This window comes from Crocuta crocuta, unplaced genomic scaffold (genome assembly GCF_008692635.1).
Source record: "Crocuta crocuta isolate KB4526 unplaced genomic scaffold, BGI_CrCroc_1.0 scaffold184, whole genome shotgun sequence".
NCBI classification, from domain to species: Eukaryota; Metazoa; Chordata; class Mammalia; order Carnivora; family Hyaenidae; genus Crocuta; species Crocuta crocuta.
In genome coordinates, this window is record NW_027530006.1 from 687,373 (window position 1) to 714,696 (window position 27,324).

At 54.6% G+C, this 27,324-nt stretch overlaps 1 protein-coding gene across 3 annotated transcripts in view; it reads right to left on the bottom strand.

The window, feature by feature from the left end:
• FBLN2 (fibulin 2) overlaps nt 1-25,705 on the bottom strand; it is a 52,459-nt gene extending 26,754 nt beyond the window's left edge. For 2 of the 3 annotated variants that reach the window (XM_077763736.1, XM_077763733.1), the window contains exons 1-2: nt 24,350-25,705; nt 1,402-1,513 (exon numbers count right to left, since the gene is read on the bottom strand). In XM_077763736.1, the coding sequence (XP_077619862.1) occupies nt 1,402-1,513; nt 24,350-25,643 (1,406 nt within the window). In that variant the 5' untranslated portion in view covers nt 25,644-25,705. The remainder of the gene's footprint in view (nt 1-1,401; nt 1,514-24,349) is intronic. The other variant, XM_077763734.1, reaches the window with a different exon arrangement.
• Nucleotides 25,706-27,324: the final 1,619 nt, after the last annotated feature.

The window sequence follows — 27,324 nt, forward strand, 5'->3', positions numbered from 1 at the left end:
GCCTCAGTCCCACCCGAGGGCCTGTCCCTGCCCAGGAGAGATTATGGGTCCCGTTTCACAGAGGAGGAAACCGAGGCTCAGAGAAGGAAGCCCCTCCCAAGACCCACTGCAGGCAAGGCCAATGCTAGTGGCAGGGGCGTCAGCAAAGCCAGCCCATCTCCCACCAAAGAACGTGGGTTCTATTTCTGAGGTTAACCAAGAACACTCGGGGCTTGGAGCCCCCTGGACTCCATGCTGCATATTCGTGACCGATGGGGGTGGGGCAGCACTGTGAGGTGCCCACAGGGCTGAGAAACGCAGGGAGACTCAACCCCAGAAAGCGCAGGGCAGCTCAGCCTGAAGAGAGTAGCCTCCAGGATCCCTGGCCATGCCTCCCAGTGTTGTAGGGCTGCCCTGGGCAGAGGCAGCCAACATGCCAGGGGGCTCACAGGGAGGTGGGGTTCAGCCTCAAGTGGGAAAGGGCATGTCCCAGTGGAAGCTCTTCAGTCATGGGACTGCCTATCTATGAAGGAGCGAGTTTCCCATCACAAGAGGGAGACAAGCACACGCTCAGGGTCCCTAAGCTCAAAACTCCCGAATGACGCATGCTCTAACTCCTAAGTAGCTCCTAAGCTGGTGGAATGACAGAAGGGAAAGGAAAAAGACAAGGTTAGAATTTAAATGTTTCTAAAGGATGCATGGTAGTCTAGACCATTTGGTGACATGGGGTCTAACCCTGGCCGTGCTCCCAGGTTGCTGTGTGGCTTCAGGTAAATCATACTGCCTCTCTGAACTTTGTCCTCCTTGTCCAGAAAAATAGTAGGTTGGAAAAGGCGGCATCCTTGGGAAAAAGGAGGGGTGAGTAGCTGACCAGGATGTCTCTGGGGCCTGGCGCCCAAGGGCAAGGGGACAAACTGTTCCTCTGCGGAGAATACAAGTCAGAAGAAACCATCAGCACAGCCACCAGAGGACAGTGAGAGGCCAGCCTCCCAGAGACCCCCGGGTACCAGACTGGGGAAAGAAAGAGGCCTGAAGGCTCCCGGCTCAGAACCAGGGAGGAAAAGCTCATGTGGGCCAAGCACTGCCTGGCAGCAATGGCAGTATACAGTGAGTGAGGCTCCCAGTGGTTCCCCAGTGATGAGGGTCCAAACCTGCTCTAAACTGTAGGTTCCTTTTACTGTGCTCATCAGTCCAGCTACAAAAAGATGTGGTCTGCTTATTCTGCAGCCAGTCCTGGGCTCTCAAGACCTGGAGTAAGCCTGGCCAGCAGGCGCACAGCGGCCACAGCCCAACTGCCCCTGTACAGCTGGAGACAGGTAAGATGTGTGCTCACCCTGAGCTGCGGGGACCCGGGGGCCAAGTGAGCAGGGGTGTGGAAAAGGCAAATGGGCAGCTCTGCCTGCTCTGGGTGCCCACCCTTACCTGCAGGCATCACCCTCGGCGCCGCTCTCAGGGATTTCCAGGCACTCGTCGTTGTCGATGGCCCACTGCTGTCCGGCGGCACAGCATGTCTCGATCAGATCCTTCGTGGACACTGTGGGTGGCAACACAGGCAGAGTCACCAGTCCAGAGGAGGCATCTGGTTCCAAGGTCCTCCAGGGCCAGCAAGTAGCGCAGATGCCACCGGTGCTGTCCAGACCCCCGTTACTGCGCAGGAGGCTCACTCGCCCCCGGCCCACAAGTACGACCTTCTTTGGAGAGCTGCCTGCAAGGTTAAGTCCACCCCACAGGGGACGAGGCTGGAGGAAGTGTGGCCAGTAAGTGATGAGCCCAGCCCTGCTTCCATGAGGATAGCCCTGTGGGGCCACTCTCACTCCTGAGCTTCCTGTGGGATGGAGACTATTGGCCAGCTCCCACCCTGCCCCCTCCCCAAGCGGCTTCTTGAAATGAACTACCACATGCACAAAACCCTCAAGTCAGGCTCTGCTTCTAAGGAACCTGACCTGAGACATCAGGACAAGACAAGGCATAAGAAGCAACAGCAGCAGTGAGGGAGGTTTAAAACTCATCCAGGAAAGTTAGGGGGAAAATATCTGTGCCCGGGAGGGAGGAGGAGGGAGGGGAAGAGGTAGGGGAAGGTCTTAAAACTGAAAGGCACAGACCACAGCTTAAAAAAAAAAAAAAAGATGTTTTTGCCCACCTCCAAATTCAAATTCTCTGTATAACCAAGAACTCTGTGGATAAATAGAACAGACTGACAGGTTAGGAGGCACTTCCAGAATGTATAAAACTGGCAGGGCACCTGGGTGGCTCAGCCGATTAAGTGTCTAACTCTTGATTTCATCTCAGCTCATGATCTCATGAGATCAAGCCCCACGTCAGGCTCTGCACTCACAGTGTTTTCCTCTTAAAAAAATCAACTCAAAATGAATTAAACATTTAAATATAAGACCTGAAACTGTACAATTCCCAGAAGAAAACATAGGGGAAAAGATTCTTGACATTAGTCTTGGCAATGAGTTTTTGGTAATGACACTAAAACACAAGCAACAAAAGCAAAAATCAACAAGTAGGATGACATCAAACTAAAAAGCTTCTACAGCAAAAGAAACAATCCACAAAATGAGAAGGCAACTTACAGAATGGTAGAAAATATCTGCAAACCACGTATCTGATAAGGGGATAATATCCAAAATATATAAGGAACTCATATGATAGCAAAAAAATTATTATTCTATTTTAAAATGGGCAAGGGACCAAAACAGACATATAAATAGTCAACAGGTACGTGAAAAGAGGCTAAACATCACTCATCACCAGAGAAACACAAATCCAAACTGCAGTGAGATGTCACCACATGCCTGTTAGGGTTGCTAATATCAAAAGGCAAAAGATAAGTGTTGGTGAGGATGTGGAGTAGAGGGAACCTTTCTGCACTGTGCGTAGGGATGCAAACGGGTGCAGCCACCATGGCAAATAGTATGGAGGTTCGTCAAAAAATTAAAAATTGAACTATGCTATGATCTAGTGATTCCACTTCTGAGTTTATGTCTGAAGGAAATTAAAGCACCATCTCAAAAAGATATCTGCACCCCCATGTTCATTGCAGCATTATTTACAGTAGCCAAGACACGGAAGCAACGTAAGTGTCCACTGATGGATGAACAGATAAAGATGATGTGTTGTGTGTGCATGTGTGTGAGCATGCACACGTGTGTAATGGACTGTTAGTCAGCCATTAAATAAAGAAGGCAGGGGCACCTGGGTGGCTCAGTTGGTTAAGTGTCCAACTTCGGCTCAGGTCATGATCTCACGGTTCATGGGTTTGAGCCCCACATGGGGTTCTGTGCTGACAGCTCATAGCCTGGAGCCAGTTTCGGATTCTGTGTCTCCCTCTCTCTCTGACCCTCCCCTGCTCACGCTGTCTCCCTCTCTCAGACATAAATAAAAAACATTAAAAAAATTAAAGGAAAAAAAAAAAGAAGGCAATCCTGCCATTTTCAGGAACATGTTTGGCTTCTGAAGGCATTATGCTAAGTGAGATAAATCAGACAGAGAAAGACAAATTCTATACGATCTCACTTATATGTGGAATCAAAATAAGCCAAACTCAAATGAAGAGAGTAGCTTTGGGGGGTCAAAGGGGGCTCTGGAGAGATGGGGAGACGCTGGGCAAAGGACACAGGCTTCCAGATATAAGATGGCTAAGTTCTGGTGATCTAATGCACAGGACGGTGACTGCACACTTGAAAGTCGTTATTAGAGTAGATCTTAAAATGCTCTCACCATAAACAAAAACAAAAAATGGCAACTCTGTGTGGAGATGGATGTATTAACTAATGTTATTGTCGTAATCACCTCACAATACATACGTAGATTAAACCATCACACTGTATACTTAAACTTATACAATACTGTATGTCAATTATGTTTCAATAAAGCTGGGGGGGGGATAAAATCCACAATTAAAAAGGAAAATGTGAATACAATAAAGTGTAAACGGCCTGTGTGGCAAAAGACAGCACATCCAATCAGCCACAGCTACTCTCTTCCTCATCACTCATTTTTAAAGCTCCTTGTGGAATTCACCACCATGTGAAGTCTTGTTTACTTAGGAGCTTACGTTTTCACTCATCTGTTTCCTTCTCTACAATGGCACTGGAGTCTCTGTGGCCACTGAAAGTGACGCCACCATTCCATGCTTAATCCTTTCTCATGACACTCCGGGCATGTGGGAGTCATGCCTCACCCAAACACTTCTGGGGATGGGGAGCTCCCTCCACCCAGGCAGCTCACCCCTTTTCTGCACAGCTCAAGTTCACGCCCTTCTTTTGCTGGACTGAACTCTTCTTATTCCCTAAGCTTCTCCAAGACTGCCTTACTGTGACTAGGAGGTTGCACTAGTAGATCCCTGGGTCTTAGCCAGGTGATACGAGATGGGTGCCCTTTCCAAGTAACAGTAGCAGCTAAAATGAAGTGGGAGCGAGTTAATGAGCCAGGCTCAGGTCCAAGCACTCTCATCCTCACAGATTTGGTGAGTACTCTCATTTGCCTTATTTACAGCTCAGGCAGTGAGTTAGAAGTCCCAAGCCTCACTTTCCCTTCTCTTCCCCTCTCCAGGCCTCAGCTTCCCCCGCATCTGTGGCACAGGCTGCTTGATGCAGCTGATCCTGAAGGCCCTGTCTGAGAATCTAACCAGAAGCAGCCTGAGAGGGGCTTCTCTGCTCCCCTGTGGATCGACTGGTGTTCTCTTCCTGCCCCCTCCTTGATCGGAAGCCAGGTTTCAGCCTGTGCTTGGCAGATTTCCCACCATTCTCCCCTGGCCTTTCCCACTCCAGCTCCCCCCTGTTTCAGACAAAGGAACTCAGAGGCCGTGAACCCTTATGCTGGAAGGGCCACCCACTTGGAGCAGGAGGGGGAATTCATACAGGGGCCAAGCCTGGCGCTGCTGGGCACTGTCCTACACGTGGGAGGCAGCACCCAACAAAGCCCAACAAGATGTGTACCCCTGTGCCCTTGTCCAAAAGACACACCCTCCTCCCCTGCCCGGAGGCCCTCTCCTCCAGGTCTCCTTCCTTGACCGCCCCCTCTGAGCAACCCAGACTCTGTCTTTCTCTCTGGTTCTTTTCAAGTTCCCAGGCACCATTCAGATGTCCAGGGTTTACTTCTTCCCTTCTCAGTCTCCACCCCAGCCCTGGCTGATCTCATCCAGTCCCCCAACTTCAAGCGCCTTCTCCACCACAATGCCCGCCCCTCCCCCCACGTCTGTCTCCAGCTGTAGTGTTTTGCACACACAGGCAGCTGGCTAAGGAACCACCACCAGTGCTCCCTGGTGCTCCTGCTGCCAGAATCTGTTCCGCAACACATTTCCACCAAATCCAAATCTCCCCAGGTCTTCCCGGCATCGATCAGGGGCCCCTGGAAACCTCAGGATTCTCTTGGGCCAATTTCTCGTCGCTCACCTCCCTCCGTCACTCATGGGGTCACCTCCAAAGTGATCCCAGTCCACCCACCTGGCCCCTGACCCTGCTTCCACCACTTGGCTCAACAGGGCCCCCGTTCCCACGGGACTCCTCCTCCAGGCCATCTTCCAGAGGGTGTCAGAATGAGTTCACAAATATAAATCAGACTGTGTCTCTCCTCGACCTAAGGGCCCCCAGAAGTTACCCCTTCTTTACAAAGACCTGCTGACTGCCCCACCTCATCTCCTTTCCCTGACCCTCTTTCTCACTCTCTGTCCACTCCTTGAACTCCCTGCGCTCCTTCCTGCCCCAGGGCTTTTGCATGTACTCTACTTCCTGCCTGGAATCCTCCGGCCTTTTCCTGTGGCCCTGCCCCACCCCACTGTCCACAGGGCTGCCTTTCTCCTTTGGGGCTCTCCCCTCCTCAGAGAGGCTCTCCCTGACTTCTGTATCTGAACTAACCACTATGCCAACCCTTTTCACACCAGCCTACTTCGTCTTCCTAGCGCTGGCTGCCCCAGTCCAGAGGGAACCTGTGGTCCACAGACCCAACTGGGTGGCCGCTGCCCTATGGGATGAAGCAGCCCTCCCTGATGTGGCCACCACAGCCCCAAGTCACGTCCCAGCTCTCACCCTGTACCCTAGCTACACAGGCGTCTCCTCGCCACTTTCTCTCTGCACATGCTGGTCCATGTTAGGAATACCCTTCTCTGCACCGTCCGACCATCCATCCCTAACCAGCCAATTCACACATGACTCCCTGCCTCTCCACCGTCTGGGCTCCCCCTGGCACCCACCTCCATCCCGGGGGGATGAGCAGACCCCTCCTCTGCTTCCATTCACGTCAGCACTCGGTACGTACCTTCACCGTCATGTCACCCTCAGGTGACAGGCTTGTCTCAGCCACCAGACTGAGAGGGTCTCGGGAGCTAAGAATGGGTCTGAGTCCTCTCGGGGCTCCCAGGGCCTGGCGCTGAATGAAGTACCCCAGGCCCTTGGTGTCTACCATCTCATGGAAAGCTGACATCAACAACATGAAGTCAGACGATTATCTTGATTTTCCAGGTGTGTAAGCAGAGTTTAAGGTTCACAGCCCAGGGCACAGGCTGAGGACAGAGAAAGGATGCACGCTGTGTCCCATCCACCTTCCCACACCGCCTCTGTGGTGCAGTTTCCATGGAGGGCGGGGGGTCCCAGAAATGAGCACAGGCACATCCATACTATCACTGTGAGCTATGGGCGGGGGGACCTTGGCAGGTCACTCATTCTCTGAGCCTCCATTTCCTTGCCTGTAAGATGGGCAAATAACCTCTCCTGCCACACTTCACAAAGAGGGGAGGTAAGAAGATTCAGGGTCTGGCAAACAATCATTTCCTCCCCACCCAGGGCACACGGAAGGTGTGGGGACAACTCTCCAATTAATTAATTAAAACACAAAGGAACAGACTAATGAATGGGCAGATAGGACAATAATGCCTTTAGCAGAAGTAGCTGATGAGGCTTTCAGCAATCTCTCCCCTGCCTTTCCTGCTTCCCTCTGAGGTTTGTGGACTTGCCCATTTCTGGCTGCTTTGCCACCTTGCCTGAGCTCTAGGCGAGAAGGCGTGCTATGTCCCTCACCGGCTGGTTATTTGCAAGCACTGTGGACAGGACCGGGGGTGGGGGTGGGGGGCTCCCACAGTGACAGCTACAGCCTGGCCCTCTCTGGCCGCCAGTGACCTGGGCCAGCATCACATCATCCTGGCTTCCGAACTCTCTGCCAGCATCTGCCTCACAGACTCTGGCAAGGAGCCCGCCTCTGCCTCACAGACTCTGGCAAGAAGCCCGCCTCTGACAAACCCACTCTGGGAATCAATCAGCTCCACTTACCAAAGTGGAAGACACCCGAAGCCAATGATGCAGCGAGGTCACGTTCAGGTACACGCCCAGGAGAAACAGGTGCTCGCAGGCCCCACAAACAGAAGCCCCAAAGTGGAAACGTGCCAGGCACCCCTCCACAAGAGAGAAGGTGAATAAGCCGAGACAGGACCGCACGATGTGAACACATGCCTTACAACCACACACGACAACACGGATGAATCTCAGACAGGCCCTTGGGGGAAGAAACCAGTCACAGAAGAAGACTGCATACTGCCTTGTACATGAAGCTCAAGGAAGGGAAACAGTGGGGCTCCTGGGGGGCTCAGTCGGTTAAGTGTCCAACTTCGGCTCAGGACATGATCTCGTGGTTTGTGGGTTCAAGCCCCGCGTCGGGCTCTGCGCTGACAGCTCAGAGCCTGGAGCTGCTTCAGGTTCTGTGTCTCCTATTCTTTCTCTGCCCCTCTCCTGCTCACGCTCCCATCTCTGTCTCTCTCAAAAATAAACATTAAAACAAATTTTTTTAAAGAAAGGGAGAAAGCAAAATGACGGCACAACTCCAAAGAAAAGGAAGGCACTCATGCTCAGAGAAGTAGGTACAGAGTGGAGGTGGCAAGGCAGGCCACAGCTTCTGTCCCCACTGCTGACACCTTCGGCGAGTGCTGGCTTTCTGCTCCTTTAATTACCATGTAAGTCCCGTGCATGGTTCTAGTCACAAATGCCTCATGACAAAAACATCACCACGTAAGGTAGGTGCCAGGGTGGCTCAGTCCATTAAGTATCCAACTCTTGATTTTGGCTCAGGTCATGATCTCTTGGTTCGTGAGTTCAAGCCCCTCGTTGGACTCGAGGCTGACAGCACAGGGCCTGCTTGGAATTCTCCCTCTCCCCCTCTATTTGCCCCTCCCCTGCTCATGATGTCTGTCTGTCTGTCTCTCTCTCTCTCCCAAAAATAAATCAATATTAAAAAAAATTTTTTTTTAAATGTTTTACTTATTTCTAGGAGAGAGAGAGAGAGACAGCGTGAGCAGGGGAGGGTCAGTGAGAGAGGGAGTCACAGACTGAAACAAGCTCCAGGCTCTGAGCTGGCAGTCAGCACAGAGCCCGATGCGGGGCTCGAACCCACGAACCGCGAGATCATGACCTGAGCGAAAGTCGGACGCTTAACCGACTAAGCCACCCAGGTGCCCCCCCAAAAAATTTTTTAAGTAGTATGATTAGAAAAGTCTAAGACTCAGACTAAAGTCTAAGAGTCTTTTAAATTTTAACCTAAACGAGGACATAAGCCAAACACAAAATGAAAAATATCATACAATTCTACTTACATAGAGTACCCAGAATAGGCAAATTCCAAGAGAAAGAAAGTAGAACAGAGATTATCAGAAACTGGGGAGGTGTCAGAGGGAGGGGCACAGGGCATCAGTTCAGGAAGATGAAAATGTTCTGGAGACAAACGACATGCCTAGTGAATGTACACGTCACTGATTTGTACACTTGAAGCTAGTTCAGGACACCTGGGAGGCTCAGTCGGTTAAGTATCCGAGTTCGGCTCAGGCCATGATCTCAGGGTTCTTGAGTTTGAGCCCCACTTGTGGTGAGCTCAACCTCACTTCATTCGGGCGAGCCCTGCTTCTCTCTCCCTCTCTCTGCCCCTCATGGGATTCTCTCTCTCTCTGCTCCTCATTCACTTGCACCCTCTCTCTCAAAAAAAAAAAAAAAAAGCAATTTAGGTGGCCGATGTTATGTTATGTGTATCTTACTGTAGTGAAAAGAAAGTAATGTGTTGCAGTGTGGAAAAAAAATGCAACCCAGCACTTCCCCATCCAGAAATCTAAGGTGACAGACTCTGCTTCCCCAGGGGCTCAAACATGCAGGACAGGGATTCTCACTACAGCTGAGTTTGTGAGGGCAAAGATCGAGGAACAAGCACAATCTCACCAATGGGGTGGTGATTACGTAATTGATATTACATCCGTCCGCTCTTAAGCAGATGTTAAAAAGAATCGGATAAAACCTCATGCACTTTGATGACACAATGTCTGAATGTACTAGGAAGAATTAAGAAAAATGGCCCAGCCCTGAAAAGCGTGTACGGTACGTCACCACTTACCATTTTGAAGGCATGCGCGGATGCACATGGACTATTTCTGGAAGGACATTCAAGACGATGGTAACAGTGGTTGGCTGGGGGAAGGACCTGACCGTGGGAGGGAGGAAGCAAACTGACATTTCACTGTCTGCTCCTTTTGTGTTGTTGATCTGTTTCCTGTCGTGTGCAGGTATTGCCTATTCAAGAGGTATTCCGCTATCAAAAGGTTCGGAGATGCTGGAGATTGTAACCCCCTTTGATCACAGGACAATGGGTGCCCTGAACAGTCCGGCCCAGAGGTCGCGACCCCTCTAGACAGCTCCCCCCCGGCCCCCCTCCCCCCACTAAAGTCCTTAAAGAACTGTGGCTTGGGAAATACCACCGAAAAATGCATGCACCTGTCAGGAGGGTGATGCACAGGCCATCTCCACCAGCACCCTGTTTGGACAGGATGTTTGAGGGGCCTGAGCAAACAGCCCGTGTTCTTGGGGGCGGGGGGCCAGTACCTGCAGGCCCTGTGAGTGCCTGGAATCCTCTAACAATGACTGTAAAGTGGACAAACAAGAAAGGTTCCTGAGCCCCATCTCCCTGAGCTCTGACACAATGGCCACAAACCACAGGAGCTCCCGGGCTGAGCCCACCCACGGGGCCCACCCAATTCAGTGCCTCAGAGATGCCTTCCTGCACCCCCCCCCGCCAAGAAGGGCAGCCCTTTCTAGCACCGCCCATCACCTTGCTTCCTTGTGGGGGCAGTTCACTGCCTGCCCACATCTGCCCAAGGCAGAGGCGCTGGGCTGCTTGCAATGGGCTGCTTGCACTGGGGGCTGGGTCTCTGCCCAGGCTGGGCCACCCACGGGGAGGGAAGGGGGCTGGGGGATAGGGGGGGCCCTGCTGGCACTCACTCACCGCCTCTTCCCCTCAGCTCCAGAAAGGGGCTCCCATGCACACCCCCATTCTACAGAGGAGCAGGCAGTTGCCCAGAGAGGAGGCCTGGCTTGCCCCAGACCACACAGCAGCCAGGAGCTGCCACAGGACCCCAGGGGAGCGCAAGCCCCAGAGAGCAGGCCACTGGGCACAGTGCGCGCATGCCAGCAACAAAGGCCAGGAAAGGAAGAGGCAGGGGGAGCTCAAGTTCCTCTGCAGCAGCTACTCCAAGGGAAGCAGCCCTCCCTCCCCCACCAACTCATCAAGCTCCTTCCCCATTCTCACCCTGGGCAGGGAAGAGACCTACTCTATAGGGCCCCTCCCTCAATTCCTGACAAAGCCAGCAAGGCTGTGGGGGAAAGATGGCCTGTTGGACCTGATGCTGGATGAGCTGAATATGCATCTGAGAAGAAGAATGAAGAGGCGCCTGGTCACTCTGGCTCGGGTCCTGATCTCCTGCTTTGTGAGTTCAAGCCCCGCATCAGGCTCTGTGCTGACAGCTCAGAGTCTGGAGCCTGCTTTGGATCCTGTCTCCCTCTCTCTCTGACCCTCCCCCCTCTCTCTCCCTCTCTCTCCTTCTCCTACTCCTACTCCTCCTCTCTCTCTCTGCCCCTTCCCCACACACCCTCTTTCTCTCTCTTAAAAACAAAAAGGAAGAGAGTGGAAAAGAAGTCACAGAACAAAATAAGGTAACATATGATCCAACAAAAGACACACAGTGAGAATAAAGAATGTCCACAAATCAGCAAGACAATGAAAGCCAATGTAAAAATGAGCAGACTACAACACAATGGCCAACAGTAATATGAAAATGTGCTCAACATCATAAGTTATGAGAAAATGCAAATTAAAACCATAACAAGGTATCACTACATATCCACCAGACCGGCTAAAATGAAAAAAAAAATGACACCATCCAGTGTTGGCAGAGATGTAGAACAACTGGCCCTCTCACTCACTGCTGATGGGATGCAAACTGGTAATGTATTTTGGGAAAAGGACAGTGTCTGCTAAAGCTAACCAAATCCTTTGATTTGATGATTCCTGGGTATATATCCACCGTGAATGCCTCCGGCATCCAAAGACTCTTGACAAGGATGTTCACAACAACTGTATTCATCACAGTCCCAAACTGATAGTGGCCCAAATGTACCTCCATGCTAGAATAGGAAAGTAAACCATGACTTATTCCCATAAGGGAATAACAGACAGATCTTTGTAAATGAACTACTGCTATATGCAACATGGTGAGTCTCCAACTATCTTGAAAGACGTTAAACGCAACAACACCACATTGTTCCCACTATACAAAATAAAGTCAAGGACAGGTAAAAGTCAGCACTGTGGTTCCCACAAGGGAGAGAGAGTAAGAATGGCTGAGAAGGGGCATCAGGGACACTCTGGAGGGCTTGAAGTGTTTATATCTTGATCTGGGGGGAGCTGCCCTCATGTCTTCATACGTGAAAATCCACTGAGCTCTTCTAGTAAGATCCCTGTGCTTCAAATACATTACACTTTACAAAGAGCACAATAAGCACAATCAAAACATGAAAGTAAAAAGTTGGAAAGGGAGTACTGTTATATGAATCAGGATTTAAATCAAGGTTTTAAATCAAGAGGACCTATAGCATAATTTAGTACAGACTTTTAGAAAGAAGGAAACTCAGAAGATGTAACAACCACACATACACCAAATAACATCTAAAGCATCCTGGATTAGGTATTACTTTACAAATCTGTGCAAATGCACTCTGGGGACAAGCTGGGGAAGAAGAATATGGTCTGAGAATCAGATGGCTTAGAGAATTAGTAACTGTGTTATGTATACGATCATGGAATGTAGTAGCAATAGGAGGGAAGCATCTTTACTTTTTAGAGTTAAGCCGTAATGAAATGTTTCCATCACACGTATATGCAAGCACATGTGCACGCACATTCTATCTCAAAAGAGACAGAAGAGCAGGACAATTAGGGGCCCGAGACTTCCCTGAGCCCCTTCCTCTGACAACAGCCCCACCGAGGGTCCATCCCAGCTGCCTGGTGTGGTCCCAGTGGAATGCTGGGACGGTGCCACAGATACAAAGGGGACTACATGGTGGGCTTTGCTGATGTGGATGGGCCATGAGGCTCCATGGCACATGGCTGCAGCACGATCTTTGGGAAGCTTTGGGAGGTGGTATCTGAGCAGCAAAATGACCCAGGGACAACCCCCTACTCTCCACAGCTTTCCAGGGAGCAGACAGTGGGCTGGGGTGTATGTCTGCCATATGCATTCTAACTGGCCACTTTGACTTAGACGTTTACCATTGGTGAAAAGTCAACTCCGTGCAAAAAGAGAAAAGTAGCTTGAACAGAAAACACGCTTTCCCGATCAAGAATGGCGCAAAACTCTTGACAAGCTTAGTTCTTTTTTTTTTTTAATTTTTTTTTTTAATGTTTTATTTATTTCTAGGAGAGAGAGAGAGACAGCGTGAGCAGGGGAGGGTCAGAGAGAGAGGGAGTCACAGACTGAAACAGGCTCCAGGCTCTGAGCTGGCAGTCAGCACAGAGCCCGACGCGGGGCTCGAACCCACGAACTGCGAGATCATGACCTAAGCGGAAGTCGGACGCTTAACCGACTAAGCCACCCAGGTGCCCCTTGACAAGCTTAGTTCTGTTCAAAGGAAGTATGCAGGGCATCTGGGTGGCTAGGTCGGTTGAGCAGCCGACTCTTGACTTGGGCTCAGGTCACAGTCCCATGGTTTATGAGTTCGAGCCCTGCATCGGGCTCTGCGCTGGGGCCTGCTTGGGATTCTCTCTCTCTCTGCCCCTCCCTCTCAAAATAAATTTTTTAAAACTAAGGGCGTACGTAGAAGTGGCATCATTTTTAGAGGGTGCGACCCTGGAAAGAGTCACCAGGCATAGAGAACCTGGAGGCAAACTCTGAAAAGCTAAATGGGACCAGCGCCGCTTTCTGAGAAAACAGCTTCCCCAGACCACGGACAGGACAAAGATCCTGAGATCTTTGGGACACAGGGACACAGGAGTGGACAGCTCAACATTTGAAGAATGAGCCAGTCACTGGAATATCACTCCAGAATTAGAACATGGCAAACAGCTTTCTGAAACAGTCCATGTGGCCAAGGGCAGACGCCCACTATGGTCCTTCACCAACTGATGGCCCTCATCTAAAACACGAGCTGTCCTTCCTTCCACTCAGGCTCGCCCCAGGCTACCGGCCATGTTCCTGGCCTGCTGTAGCTCACAGAGACACCAGGTCCAAGGGGGAGGCTTCTCCCAGCCCCCACCCCAGTGCAGCCTTCCAGGATCATTCAAACCTCACACCAAATGCACAGACTTCATCAAGACACTTGGGATGTGTTCTGTCCCTCCCCAGAAAGAACGGTGAATTATATCTCCATCACTATGAGTGTAAGAAACTTGCTGCTACTTAAGAGACTATATACACTTTTGCTTAAAGAGGAGTCTGATGAAATTCTGGATCTCAGGATGGCCCTTTATTTTACACCTGAGTCTTATAAATGACTTAATTCTATTTCACTGGTCTTTCTGGATAGTTCAGTTTAATTACCAGTCCATACACACCACACAAACATACAGTTTAATAAGAGATGTTTAACTATAAGGCAAGTTTGGCTTCCCCAGGCCAGTTTTTTTCTAGAAGAACAAGGTAAACACTTGTTTTTACCTTAATAAATAGTGACTGGTTGAAAAATTACAGAAATTAAAATAACACATAAAAAATGGGAAAAGTTTTCTTCTCCTTGTAGGAGAAACAGGAAGCTGGGCAGCATCGAGGTTTTCTGCAAAGCCCCAGGTGATGGTGCTGACACAGAAACCCGGCCTGGAGAAGAGGCAGTGGGTGCCCCGGGACCAGTCAGTCACCAGCAGAGGCGGAGGGGCTGCAAGCCTGTTATCTCAGGCTCCCAGAATTCCTAAGGGGCCAGGCTAGGACCCTTCCAGAACCAAATTCCCAGAGACTCTGCCCAGCAACTTTGCATTTCTCTTACCTGGCACACTTGGGTTGACAACCCCACCAGGCCACTGACTCCAGCTAGATCTTTACCAATTCTCTCCCCACCCCCCAGTACCTCCATCTTCTGTCCCTTGCAGCCTGCAGTGACTGGCAGCTCAGTGAGCAAAGCAGAGCAGTGAGCACCACCTCAGGAGCCCAGGAGAGGTGGGCTGACACCACCACATGCTACACTGAGGGCCACAGCTGGGTGTAAGTGGTAGCAGAGAGCTAGGAAGCCAGAGAACCCCACCCAGAGCCCGTTCTGCCCCCCACTGGCTGAGCACCCTCAGGCAAGAGCCTTGGCCTCTCTGTTCCTGCATCCAGGTATGAGGGACATGTGGTGATAGACAGGGAATCAAGGATCCTTCCTTGGGTGCTTACCCACCATCCACCCACTGCCTACCTGCCACGTGGGGGAAACCTGATGGGGCAGAAACAGAAACCCCGCTGTTCTCAGATCGGGCTCCCGCCTCTGGCCCAGACCTCTGCCTGGCACTGCAGACTCACATGCCCACTGTCAAAGCAGTGTCTCTGCCTGACTGCCAGCAAGTGGCTCCACAGATCGGGGGTCACTGGTCTCAGGAAGCGCATCCCCCTAACTGCACCGGGGAGGCGTGGCATCTTGCAGAGACCCTGATCCCTCCCCAGCCACAGCAAACCTGCAGCCTGTCCCGTCTGTCCCGGATCTGCCCCCGGCCCCCTCTTCGCAGACAGAGCAGGCGTGGCCTCCTCTACTGAAGACCGCAGCTGCCCTAGAGACTCAGGCCTGGGCGCGAGGCTGCCAATGGCCCCAGGCCCTGCTGGTGCCCTGGCCCTGCCCTTGCCTGTGCACGCGGCCTCTTCACAACACTCTCTTCCGTGGCCCTTCACGTGTGTTACCTGTTTCCTGCACTTTGACTCCGCCTGGCAGCGAAGTCTGGGAGGGGAGCACACGCCAGGCTGGGAGCCAGGATTTGGGGGCCCGCACCCTGACCTCATGGAGAGTCTCTGGCCAGCCCTCACCACCTCTGGGTCTCCGTGTCCCAGCTGTGTGATTAGGGGTGGGAAGGGGTAGCGTAGCTGGTGTTCAGTGAGTCTAAATTGTGGTGGCAAACTGGACCCACTGTGCGCTCTACCAGGGCCTTCCTATATGTGAACTCGTTGACAACACTTACAGATGGGGAACCTTCATATAAAATTCCAGATCCCTGGCTTCTTTTGGAAAACCCAGACTTATGGGCCACACTGGACCTCCCCTGCCTGCCCCAGGGTGACGGTCGGAGCTGGGGAGCAGCTGACCCTGCACACCAGGTGCCCTCCTGGTGCCATGGCCCCCACGGGACCCAGGCGGCCGGCGGCCCTCGCCCTACAGCTGCCTCGCCTCGAGCATCGGGCTTTCCTTCCCTCTCCTGTGCCTCTTAAAGGCTGCTCATAACTGCAGGTCCATCCTCCCAGGGTGTTCTCCTTTCTGGTTCCCACTGGATCCCTGGCTCAGAGCGTGTGGACCACAGCACGTTGAGTGAGTGAGTGGGACAGACGTCACTCCCCCCATCCCCACCCCCTCTCAGGGGTTGGGCGCTCTGGACCAGGCAGGTGGCTCCCTGCAGCCAGACTGTTCTTCAGCCTCCTCCACCCTCCCCGACATGGATCCCAGAGAACCCGGAACCCTATCCCATGTGCCCCTTGTGGGCCGGTGACACAGAGCAGTCCTGACAGCGAGTCTGTTGACAGCGGGAATTACGTACTCACGCTGGGCAACTGGGCAAACCCAAGGAGGTAGCAAAGGGCTGCGAGTTGGCAAACGTCTGCTTCATTGCCCTCAGTGACCTCGGACAACCGTCTGACCTCTCCACACCTCAGTTACCCCACCTCTAGTGACGGGGGACCACAAGGCTCAGAGCCCCCATACATGTCCCATGAGCAGCAGGGCACCTGCCACGTAACGCATGCTCCCCCAGGCAGGCCAAGCCGTGAGAGTGAAGACTCACGGAGGGCACCCCTGCCCACCTCAGCCTCGCCATCAGGGTCAGGCCGAGCTGCTGAAGGAACGGGCCTCTGGGAACGGGCATTTGCTGACTCCGTTGGCAGGTGCTGAAACAGAACTGCAGGGCAGGGAGGGAACAGCTGGGGAGGGGCCCTGCACATCTGCAGGCAACCAGAGTAACAGCGCAGGGGTAGGGGGCAGGGAGGAAGCGCCCCCCCCCCCAACCCCACTGGGCCTGGCCTCGCTGCCCTTTCACCAGCAGGAACTGCCGGCCACCAGAAAAGACACACATCCGTTCATGTAAACAAACACACAAGTCCGCACGCCCACCCCCAGGGAGCCAGCGGCCCTCTGGCCCGGGAAAGACGGGAACTCAGTCCTAAGCAGCAGCCCTGCGCAGACTGACATACCCTCTCCTACTCCTCCTGGGCCAGTAAGATCACTCTCCCATCTTACAGATGCAGACACTGGGGCCCAGAGAGGTATAGGAGTTAACTGCCTGAGGTCACACAGCCACAGCAGCAGAGGCAGGATTTACACCCAAAGATTCACCCTCTAAGGACCAAGCTGGCCCACCCCTGTGTGACCAGCCCCAACCCCGTGTTCCTAGATGGAGACCCTGGAGTGGACAAGGAGGGCCCGGGAGAACTTCAGCGACACTATGCTGGCCTCAGTGTGCAGAGGCCTCCCGCTCAAGGCCCCAGATGCTGCAGGACAAAGGACTCAGAGGCCACACACAATCCTGGCTGGGCTTGGGGGAGGTGAGGCAGGCAGAAGATGCTAACGCCGCCCTCAGGGAAGCCCTGAACACAGACTTCTCAGCTCCAGTTCAGGGAGGCACCCAGGGTTCTGGGAGGAACAGGGTACAGGAGGCCAGAGGGCTAGGTTCAGCCTCCAGACGGCCGCATCAGCTGCCTCAGGTTTGGTGTAGAAACAGAAGCAGCCCAGCACACAGGAGCTGTTGCCCTCCTGACAGAGACCCTCCCCCCCTCAACCCCACCGCCAACCCAGGGCTGGAGTCGGCACGCAGATTGCCAGCTGTGAACAGGGCCCTGCTACGCAACAGACCTCAGCACCTGGTCCCCTGCACCAGCCTTCTGCCAACTGAGCGCGCAGCTGTGGGAAGCAGCCCTCAGGAAGTCCATTTTACAGATGAGAAAACCAAGGCCCAAGCAATCATGCCATTTGCCTAAGGTTGCACAGTCCAGTAAGGGGCAGAGCCAGCTTAAACCCGGGGAGCTTTGTGCCCAGCCAGCAGGCGGCCAGCAGGAAGTCCAGACAGGCCTTAAGTATTGACGAACCCAGGTCAACCACTTGCTGCTGGGCCACGGGCCAACAAACGTTTTCCCTGTGGTGGGAAGAGACTCACTGTCAAGTCGTTTGGGAACTAAGTGAAATGAGGTCCATGGAGCATCCGGCCCAGGGTGCTCTGGGGTAGAGTCCCAGCACTGAAAGGCGCACTTCTCCCCCTCCCGTTAGGCACACCCTGTGCAAGGTGACCTCACAGCCCTTGCACCTGGGCTGGCCTCCTGACCAGCTGGCAACAAAACCTGGTAAATGAAACGCTCTGCTAGTTCTGAACCTAGGCCCAGGAACCCTGTGTGCTTCTAATCTTTCCCCAGGAGCCCTGTTTCCAGGGCGAGAACAAGCCAGGGCTAACTGGCTTAGAGGGGACAGAGGAGTGCAGAGGCCAGTTACGGCTTGGAGGGCACAGAATGCAGAGGGCAGACACGAACCACCCTGGTGGAGGCTGTCCCAGGCCAGCCAGTCCCCGCGGAGCTGCCGGCCGACCACAGACACCAGCAAGCTGTCACTTCCGTTTCTCTTGCCATCATATTCAACTACAGTCATACAATGTGATTTCTTGACTTCCTTCTAAAGCCTCCTCGGGGCGCCTGGGTGGCTTAGTCGGTTAAACGTCCGACTTCGGCTCAGGTCATGATCTCATGGTTCGTGGGTTCGAGCCCCATATCGGGCTCTGTGCTGACTGCTAGCTCAGAGCCTGGCGCCTGCTTCCAATTCTGTGTCTCCTCTCTCTGACCCTCCCCTGTTCATGCTCTCTCTCTCTCTCTCTCAGAAATAAATAAAAAATATATATATTTTTTTAATTAAAATAAAGAACCCACTACAGGCCTGGCTGTGGCCCCTGACCCTGACTATGGGGAGTGGCTGTGAAATGCACCCATTTCCTCCACATGCATATGCTCTGGGGCAGGCAGGGAGGGCCCAGCTAAGGCCACTCAGATCCACCTGTGTCTCAGGCACCCGATAGGAGCCATGAGCCCACCCACCTCCCACACTGGGAGACTGCAGCCCCCTGCCCAGCTCTACTGTGACCTCCAGGAAAGCCCCCGTCCCCTCCCGGGATGCCAGCTTCCCTTCCATAACACAGAATGGCCACGCAGATCCCCAGGAAGAAACTCTATGCTCAGACAGGTTCCCCCAGCACAGGTCCCCACCCCACGGCCAACTGAGGCCAGGCTGGTGACGGGACTGAGGAGCGCAGTGCAGCCAAGTGCAGAGCACCCATCTGGTCTGAAGGGTGGGCAGCCCCCTCTCAGCTCCCCCGACAGCCGGCCTGTGGCACCCAGGCCTGGCGTGCCCACAACTCCCAATTTTCAAGGAAAGTCTGAGAGCTGAAATTGAAGTGAAATCTTCCAATTTCAAGATACTCGCAACAAAATTCTACTGCTTACAAAAATGCTCTGCAGAAAGACAGTGACAAGTGGACGGGGGAGAGGAGCGTGAAGACCCGTGTCCTCACTCCATGCAGGCCTCCCTCCTGACACGTCGTCCCCCCACAGCCTTGGGCACGTGCGCCCCTGCCGTTCTGTCAACAGGGAAAGTGGGGCTCACAGGGGCGACGTCCCAGGCCCTGGATCACACAAGTGAGTGGTGGGCTTCAGACTGAGGACTTAGAGTGGACATGCAGGGTCTGTGGGGGGCCCGGGCCCTTGTCTGCCTGTTCTGGTGCTCTCAGCAGGCCCCACACAGCACCTAGCAGTCAGAGACCCCATCTCAAGGCCCTGTGGTTTGGGGCGAGGACAGAAGGGTTGGTTGCACCCCACCCCCACCCCCATGAGCTCTCCTGGCTGTGCTCTGCTGCTGAGTACGGTTGTGGTCCCCACAGGCCATCTCCATCTGGGAGCCTGGAGCTCATGCAGGAGGTAATTCTGTTGCATAGGACATGGGCTCAGGAGCCCAGAATCCCAACCTGGCTCCCTCAGGCCCCACACAAGTTTAAATCACCCACAGGCCAAGATGAGAAGAGAGAGGAAGGTCTGTAAGGATCCTCTGGGGAATGGGGAGAGTCTAGGCAAGTCCCTTTCCTAGAGCCACAGACTGGTGATCCTGGGCAGGGGGTGGGAGGGTGTGGCTGGGAACCCACAGACACTGGGAAAGCCCAGTGCTTGCCCTGTGTTCCCCCTTCCAGCACCCAGAGGGAGTGCTGCACTGTGCAAATAAGATCATACCCCTCCTGACTTACACTTGCAATAACTCCCCAGTGCTCTTGGAACAAAGACCCAAATCTTCAGCCTGAGGATCAACACCATCACGTCCCTACCCCCTCCCTAGCTTCATCCCAGCCACACAGCCTCCTTTCAATCGAATTCACTCCTTCCAGCTACAGGGCCTTTGCACATGCTGTGTCCTCTGCCTGGAGCACTCTCTTCTCTCTGCTTGCCAACTACCACCCACTTAACAAGCCCTCGTGCTCAAATATCACCTCTCCTAGGAAGCCTTCTCTGATCCCCAGGAGAAGTCAGATCCCCCAGACAGACTCACAGAGCACACCCACCTCCTTCCTCAGCCCTGGTCATGGCTCAGAACATCACTGGCTTGTCTCCCCCACTAAACTGTAAGTTCCCCAAGAGCAAGGATTGTGCTGGGTTTTGACACTGTACATTCAGCATCTGTCACAGCCCGTGGACACACCGGGCACTCAGAAGTGACAGGGATGAAGACACCAAGAAACGCAAGGGAAACCCGGATCCACTATTCCCTGCGTGCGTGTCTGCAGATGAGAAGCCTGATTCCTCTGCTGTGACCTAAGAGGGCAGCAGGGAGGATTTAAGGGGTTCATGGTCACAGAGTGCTCCCAATTGTACCAGCACAAGTCATAAACACTGCAAGGAATCTGCGATTAATACAGTTATTTTGAGCTTTAAAGTCTGTTTGTTAACCAGAATGTCAAGGCAACCAAGGACCCCTGCCCTGCAGAATCTGGTTACCCGAGGGTCCTGAGGAAGGGTCCCCTTTCCTGCCACGTGGTCTGGGGTCCCACAGGGGTTTTGCTGGAGCCTTTCCCAGGAGGGGAAACTCCGACTTCCTGAGGGCCACCCTGCCCCACGGTGCCCTCCCTTGGGGCCCAGAAGGGCAGCAGGAGAAGTCCCTGGCTCCCTCCATCTGCCAGCCCAGTGGTAGGTGGGGAAGGCACTGTCACAAAGGCCCCTGAGTGACAACAGGCTTCAGACCCCTTCTCCCCGCATCTCTGGGCGGGCATGTGGCTTCCATTAGGCCACATCTGGACATGCTCAGAGGCAGTGGGGATCCCTGGCACAGCTCCGGCTCAAAGACAAGACCCCCACACCAGCCAGGCCTGGGGCAAGGGCTGGAAACCGCCTTCCCCAGGCCCCCAGGCTGCCATGGCAACAGAGCTGGGGTCATTTCCGGCCCTATGGCCCGGCTCTCAGCCAGCCCCATGGGGGAACAAGGCAAAGCTACCTCCCCGGCTTCTCCCCACTGAGGGCCCCTCCATCCCCTGGGATGTCCCAGTCCCTTCCTCCGACAGCAGCCAGGGACCTCCAAAGTCCCTACTTCCCTAAGGATGCTCAATCGGGCACCTGACCCCCACCCATGAGTTGTGTGTCCTCAGCTTTAGCCACCAAGAAACCTGTGTGTGCTTATCCATTTAACACCCGTCTCCCCCATCAGACCTCGGAAGGGGAGAGGCTGTGCCAGCCTTGCTCTGGCACTGGCATACCCCTGTGCAGAGAGTGTGTTCTGAAAACATCTGTAGATTGAAGAATAGAGGGTAAAGAACAATGGCTAACATTTTTAATTACTCAGCAAGCGCTAAGCTCCATGCTGAGCACCAGGCACAAATCAGCTCCTTTAAACCTCAAGATGTCACCATGAAGCAGGGACTTTCCTGCTGCTTTTACAGATGGAGAAAATGAGGCCGGAAATGGTGCCTAAGGTGCACAGGTAGGTGGAGCAGCATGCCTGGATGGGTGGGTGATGGCTGGACACTGGGTAAGAAGTGGAGGGAAGAGAGATGGGGTGGAGGGAGGCAGGCCAGCCCTTGTTTATCTGGCCAGGGCCGAGCTCCCCCAGCTCCCAACGTCCCACACCTTCCTTTCCTTGCACACCAAAAAGTGCAGCTGCTTGTCCATGCCCTGATTATCTCTGGGCTTTCTGTGTGCTGGGCCCTCTTCCAGGACAGCCCTCAGAGGGAGAAGGGACACCCCATCAGGGCCCCTGCCCCCCAGCAGCCCGCATCAAAGGCCACACCCCAAAATCCATTTGAGAAAGCTCAGGGCAGAGAGAAAAAAACACAAAAGAATGAGGGCTCCTCAGAACAAAATAAGTCTCCAAGATTCCACAGGCCCAGAACCACAGAGAGGCCTCTGGAAGAAGAGGCGGGGGTGGGGGCGGAGGCTGCAACCCAAACACGCTGCGTGCACCAAGGCTCCAGAGCCAGGCCTGCAAGCTCTCCCCGGGCACACATGTACTTCATTACAGCCCCCACCCCAGCCCACACATTCTCCCCACATCCTGCAGCCTCAGGGCGGGGTGAGGAGGAGTCCTCCCCCACCAAGCCCACCGCCCCAGTCCCAGCCCACCAACGCCCCACCTTTCTGGCCTTGATGTGCTCAGTGTTAAAGAGCCCACCTCCCCAACTTGTGGGAAGGGTCAAGTCACTGAAACGGGGCCTGGCACTGAGGAGGGTAAGTTCTGTGCCCCATTCTCCATCATCAAGGCCAGAAGGAGAGCCCTCTGGCTGGGGAGGTTGCGGGTCAGGAGAACCCTGCAATTTCACCCCCATGCCACATACACACAAGCTTTGCACACAGCCTATGCCCAGCAAGAGCTATAGTACTTGACAGATGGGGGACCCAGGCCAGTTGAGAGACCTGCCCAAGGCCACACAGCTTTGGGCAGCAGGATGGGTGTATGGGAATGCTGCACAAATCCCAGAGGCCCCTCAGGCCCCCTCCTCCAAGAAACCTTCCCAGATACCCTCCAGGCATCCCTCCCTCAGCCCCCTGCCTATGGACATGGGCCACAGGGGTCCATTTCTGCCTCCCCAGGGCCCATCAGGGCCTGTTCACATTTCATGCCTAAAGACAGTTTATAGAGGTTTACATATAATACAGGATTGAACAAAACACAGACTCTCAGCTATGGGGAGGGCTCTGTAGACAATCAGACCCCTGCCTAGGGTACCCTCAGAGGGGGGCTAGGGAGGGATCAGACAAGGCATAAAGACACAGGGAAAGATTCCTGGAGGAGGTGCTGCCTGAGTTGGCTGGGAACAGTGTGAGCAAATGGATGGAAGAGAAGGAATACGTCCATCTAAGGTGCTCATGGATGGAAAGGGAGCTAGCGTGAGAAAGGGTGATGAGGGGCATAGCCAGAAAGCCCCCACCAGTCCACTTTTATTCACCTTAAGTTTCTAGAGCACCACTGGGTTTGCCAGGCCCTGATGGAGGCCCTCAGGCATGGCAGAGAAGATGACAGATGTGGTCCCTTCACTCATGGTACTAACAATCTACTAGGGGAGATGACATTAAAGTCACTGTGTTCTATAATGCCAGGTGTTGCTAAGAGAAATTACAGCAGGGTAAGAGAAAGGTGGGGTGCTCTTTTAACTGGTTAGAGAAGGCCTCTCTGGGGAGGTGACCGTGAAAAGAGAGCTTACTAGAAGAAAAGAAGGAAGGAGCCAGATGGATACATGGGAGAGCATTTCAAGAAGAGGGGGTGGCAAGTGCAAATAAATGCCCTGGGGCTGGAAGTTACCTGTAGGGGGTCAGAAGCCTATGCAGAGTGGGTGACAGGTGAGATCTGCAGGGACTGAGTGTTTAAGCCCCATCGCCAAATTCATATGTTAAAACCCTAACGGGGATGGTATATGGAGATGGATCTTTGGGGACATAATTAGGCCCCGAACATGAAGCCCTTGTGATGGGATTAGTGCCTTTTTGCAAGAAAACTGGCCCCTTCTCTAGTGTATCTCAGATGAGATGCAGCCTCGTCTGCAGGACACGGACACAATGAGCACACAGTGGGCTCTCATCAGACACCAGGTCTGCTGGCACCTTGATCTCAGACTTCCCAACCTCCAGAATTGTGAGAAATAAAGGCTTATTGTGTAAGCCCCCCAATCCGTAGCATTTTTGTTAACAGCAGCCAGAATAGACTAAGACAAATAGACTAAGACTAAGACAAGGGTGATGGAGAGGTGGTACAGCAGGTCCTGGGAGCAGACTGTGTGGAGCCTGTGGCTCCAAGAGAGAGTTCTGGCTTCTCCTCTGAGAAGGTGGGTGCCAGGGCAGAGTGCTGAGCGGGGTGGGTACAAGGATGACGTGTGTGTAAACAGGACCCCTGGCTGGAAGGGGTGGCCACTTGGTACCATGGTCTCCTGAGGAGCCCTGAGAGACCACACCCCTTCCAAGAACACAGCCATGCCCAGAGGCTACTGTCAGAGAGGACGTGAGCCATCAGCTGTGCCAGTCTGCAAACTCCCCACTTTGTGCCAGGGCACCTGTGGACCCCACTGGGCACCCTCCCCTGCACCTAAGCTAGAACCCTCCTCAGGGACCCTCCAGCCCTGATAAGGTATGTCTGAGAAGCCCTCAACCACAGCCCTAGGAGGTAGCCCAGCGCCTCCTGCAACGGGGACCCCACCCCTACCTACCCACCCCACCGCCAGCTTGAACATCTCAGAGCCTCCCACCCTGTGGTGTAGGGGCTAGGCTGGCTGTCTCTGGCCTGGCCCCACAGACCCAGCTTTCCGTGCCCCAGGCAAATGTGCAGGGCCCTGGGGCCCTGCAGGGGTCCTGAGGCTGCCCTTCCCTGGGCTCTCTATTCCTGGAGGAACCAGAATAGAGTCTTACCTTCAGGCTCACCTCTGGGGACAGAATGAACAGAGTTGGGATCTGTGTCCTCCTCTGGCCGAGAACGGGGCAGAACGGGTGGCTGCTTGGGCACTTCCTGGGTAGGGAGGACTCGGGCTGCCTCACGAGGAGACGTCGTCAGGATGGTGTGGAGGCTGGGCTTCATCGTGCCCTCAGGAGAGCTCAAGGTGGGCGGTGTCGGGGGGACACTGGCTGCGCTGGACCCCAGAACAGACCCGGCTCCCTCCCGCCCAGCACTGCGGGGAGTGACCTGTGCTTCCGGGATGAGGTTCTCTTCAGGCCCTGCCCTAGCCTCTGCATCGTCCTCTGCCGTAGGGAGACCAGGCCCAGCTGGGCCTGCAGTGGGCAGTCCACCCAGCTCCCCAGGGCCACCTGCTGCTGCCTGCTCCCTGACGGTCACTGCCTCTGTCTCCCCCTGCCCTTCACCCTGGCTGTCCTCGGTCACTCTCCTGGCTTTGGCTTGCACGGGGGCTGGGGGACCCAAGGCGGCAGCCGCCGTGGGCCTAGGGAGGGCAGCCGGCCAGGGGGTGGCCTGGATGGCGGAGGACAGCTGACTGCCACCTCCCAGAGCAGCTGGGCCCCCTGGGCCTGCCTGGAGCTCTCCCCCCAGGGCTGCTGCAGCTTCAGCCTCGGCCACCTCCTGGTCATAGCTGTAGGGGTCCTCGTAGTGCCGCTCAGGGTCACCCTCCTCAGCCTCAGAGAAGTTCCCGGTGGCGGCAGGCATGGCCTCCGCATCTCCGTTGCAACCAGGGAGCCGGTAGCAGATGAGCTCACCCCCGGTGTCAGGACAGTGGCAGGCCTGGCAGGGTGGGAGGTGGACGGTGTGGCCAGCAGCGTACTTGCGACCGCTGTGGATGCAGCCCACCCGGCCGCACTGTGGACAGCTGTCAGCCACCACCACGGCCTCGATGCAGTTGGGGGGCAGCTCTGGGCACAGCATGAACTGGCAGCTGATCTTGCCGCCGCCGGGTGGACAGGTGCACTCGGTGCTGCCGAAGTCCACGAAGTAGGACTGGCCAGCGGGCACCCGGCCACGCATGAAGCCACCCTGCAGGCAGTCGTAGTACTGGTAGCCCTCACAGGCACAGCCCCGCTGCACGCACGTGGCGCAGCAGGCGCCCGGCTCCAGCGCCTCCTCGATGCAGTTCTCCAGTGGCGGGCACTCGACGCCCGTGCAGTCCTGCCTCGGGGCCGCCGCACCGGCGCTTGGGCCCAGGGCCAGGGCCAGGGCCACGGCCAGCCAAGCTCCTGCAGGCTCCCAGGGCAGCGTCATGGTCCCACGCCAGCCCAGGTGCTGCCTCCGGATGAACAGCCGCCTCTCCCGCAAAGCCCTGGGGGAGCGGAAAGAACACCATCAGCACCGCCCGCGGACCCACACGTGTGGACACGTGCCGGCACGCGGCGCACGGAGCCCCGCCGCCTTCACTCACACGCATGCGCCCCCGGAACACAGAGCTGCGGTGCGCATGCTCCCAGTCACGTCTGCTGCGACGCACAGACCGGCATCCACCGTCGCCCAGGCACCACACGTGTTGACATCCGGCCGCCAACACGTGTGTTGTGCCAACACAACCCCCCCTCCCCCCATTCCACCTTCGATCTGACAGTCACACACACTCACACACCTGTACTCTCAGTCACACCCATTTGGGGCCCACGTCAGGTCTCACACATCCTGGTGACAGGAGCCACAGTCGCTCACACAGTTACACACATAGTCTCACCCACGTGCCAGGACACAACAGGTAGTCTCACACGCAAGACCACCCAAATGATTTCCGTTCCGCAGCTGTCCACCCTGAGGTCCAGGCTGCCTGCCAGAAGATATGGGCAAGTAGATGCTGGGCAGGAACAAGCCCCCCCCCCAACCACACTGTAGCCCTTAGACCCCAGGGCTCAGGAACGCCCCCCAGCAGACCTCCTTGGATTATAAGCTTAGCCACAGGGGACGCTCCTGCCAATGTGCTCAGCTGCCTCAGCAAATGTTACCACCATTCCCAGAATGATCCTCGACACCCGCTGTCCTTGACACCACCCACCCCCGCTCTTCCCCAGAACAGCCCTCTACTGTCTGCCTGCTTCTCATTTCCCTGCCCTCCCACAGCCCCAGCCTCACCTCCCATCTGAGGTGCCTGCCACCCTCCCCGCTCTCCCCAACTGCACCCAGCCCTTTATCTGCAAAGCCCATGTGACCTGAGTGCAGCTGACCCCAATGCCCTGTGGCACGAAGCCCTGTCAGGGCCCCCCTGCTCTGGCAGGGAAAGATCTGCCATCTGGATGGGGGCTGCCCTGACCCTGTGCTTGCTCCCCGACATGGGCTCCTTCACCCACCTAGCAACTTGGAGCTATTGTTTGCAGTCACTTTGCTAAACCTGTCTGGCTTTCTAAAACAAGGAGGGAGAAAAAAACCACAATTAAGTGACATCTCTAGTATTTTAAGTGTTGGTCATTTCAAACCTAAAACTATATAATAATAACTTCTTGGAAGTTTCTGATGGGAGGAGACAGGAAGCAAAGAGCAGAGCCATTTCTGTTTTCTAGAGGACGCCTCCGCCTGGTGCTGCCGGCCCCCAGGCTGAGCCCAGGCAGAGGGGGTGGGCAGGACTGGAGTTAAAGGGCCTGAGTCCAAGGGGGCGGTGACAGCAACTCAGCACCCAGCACCTGGGACAAGAAGGTCTGCCTCTGCTGACCAGTCAACCAGAACTGGTGCTGGGATATGGCTTCCCAAGACAGCTTATGGCCATTCTGCCAGCACGGACGTTCTGGGGTGGGGAGGTAGGTAATAAACCCACAGCGAATTTCTGTAGATTAGTGAACGCCTGGCAGTAATGAGGACAATGAAGAAATAAATGACAGAAAGCAAGGAAATGCAACAGGAAGTTACTGGGGCTGTGGGAAAGCCTATTTTAACTAGGGTGGTCAGGCAAGGTTTGTCTAAGAAAATGCCATTTCAG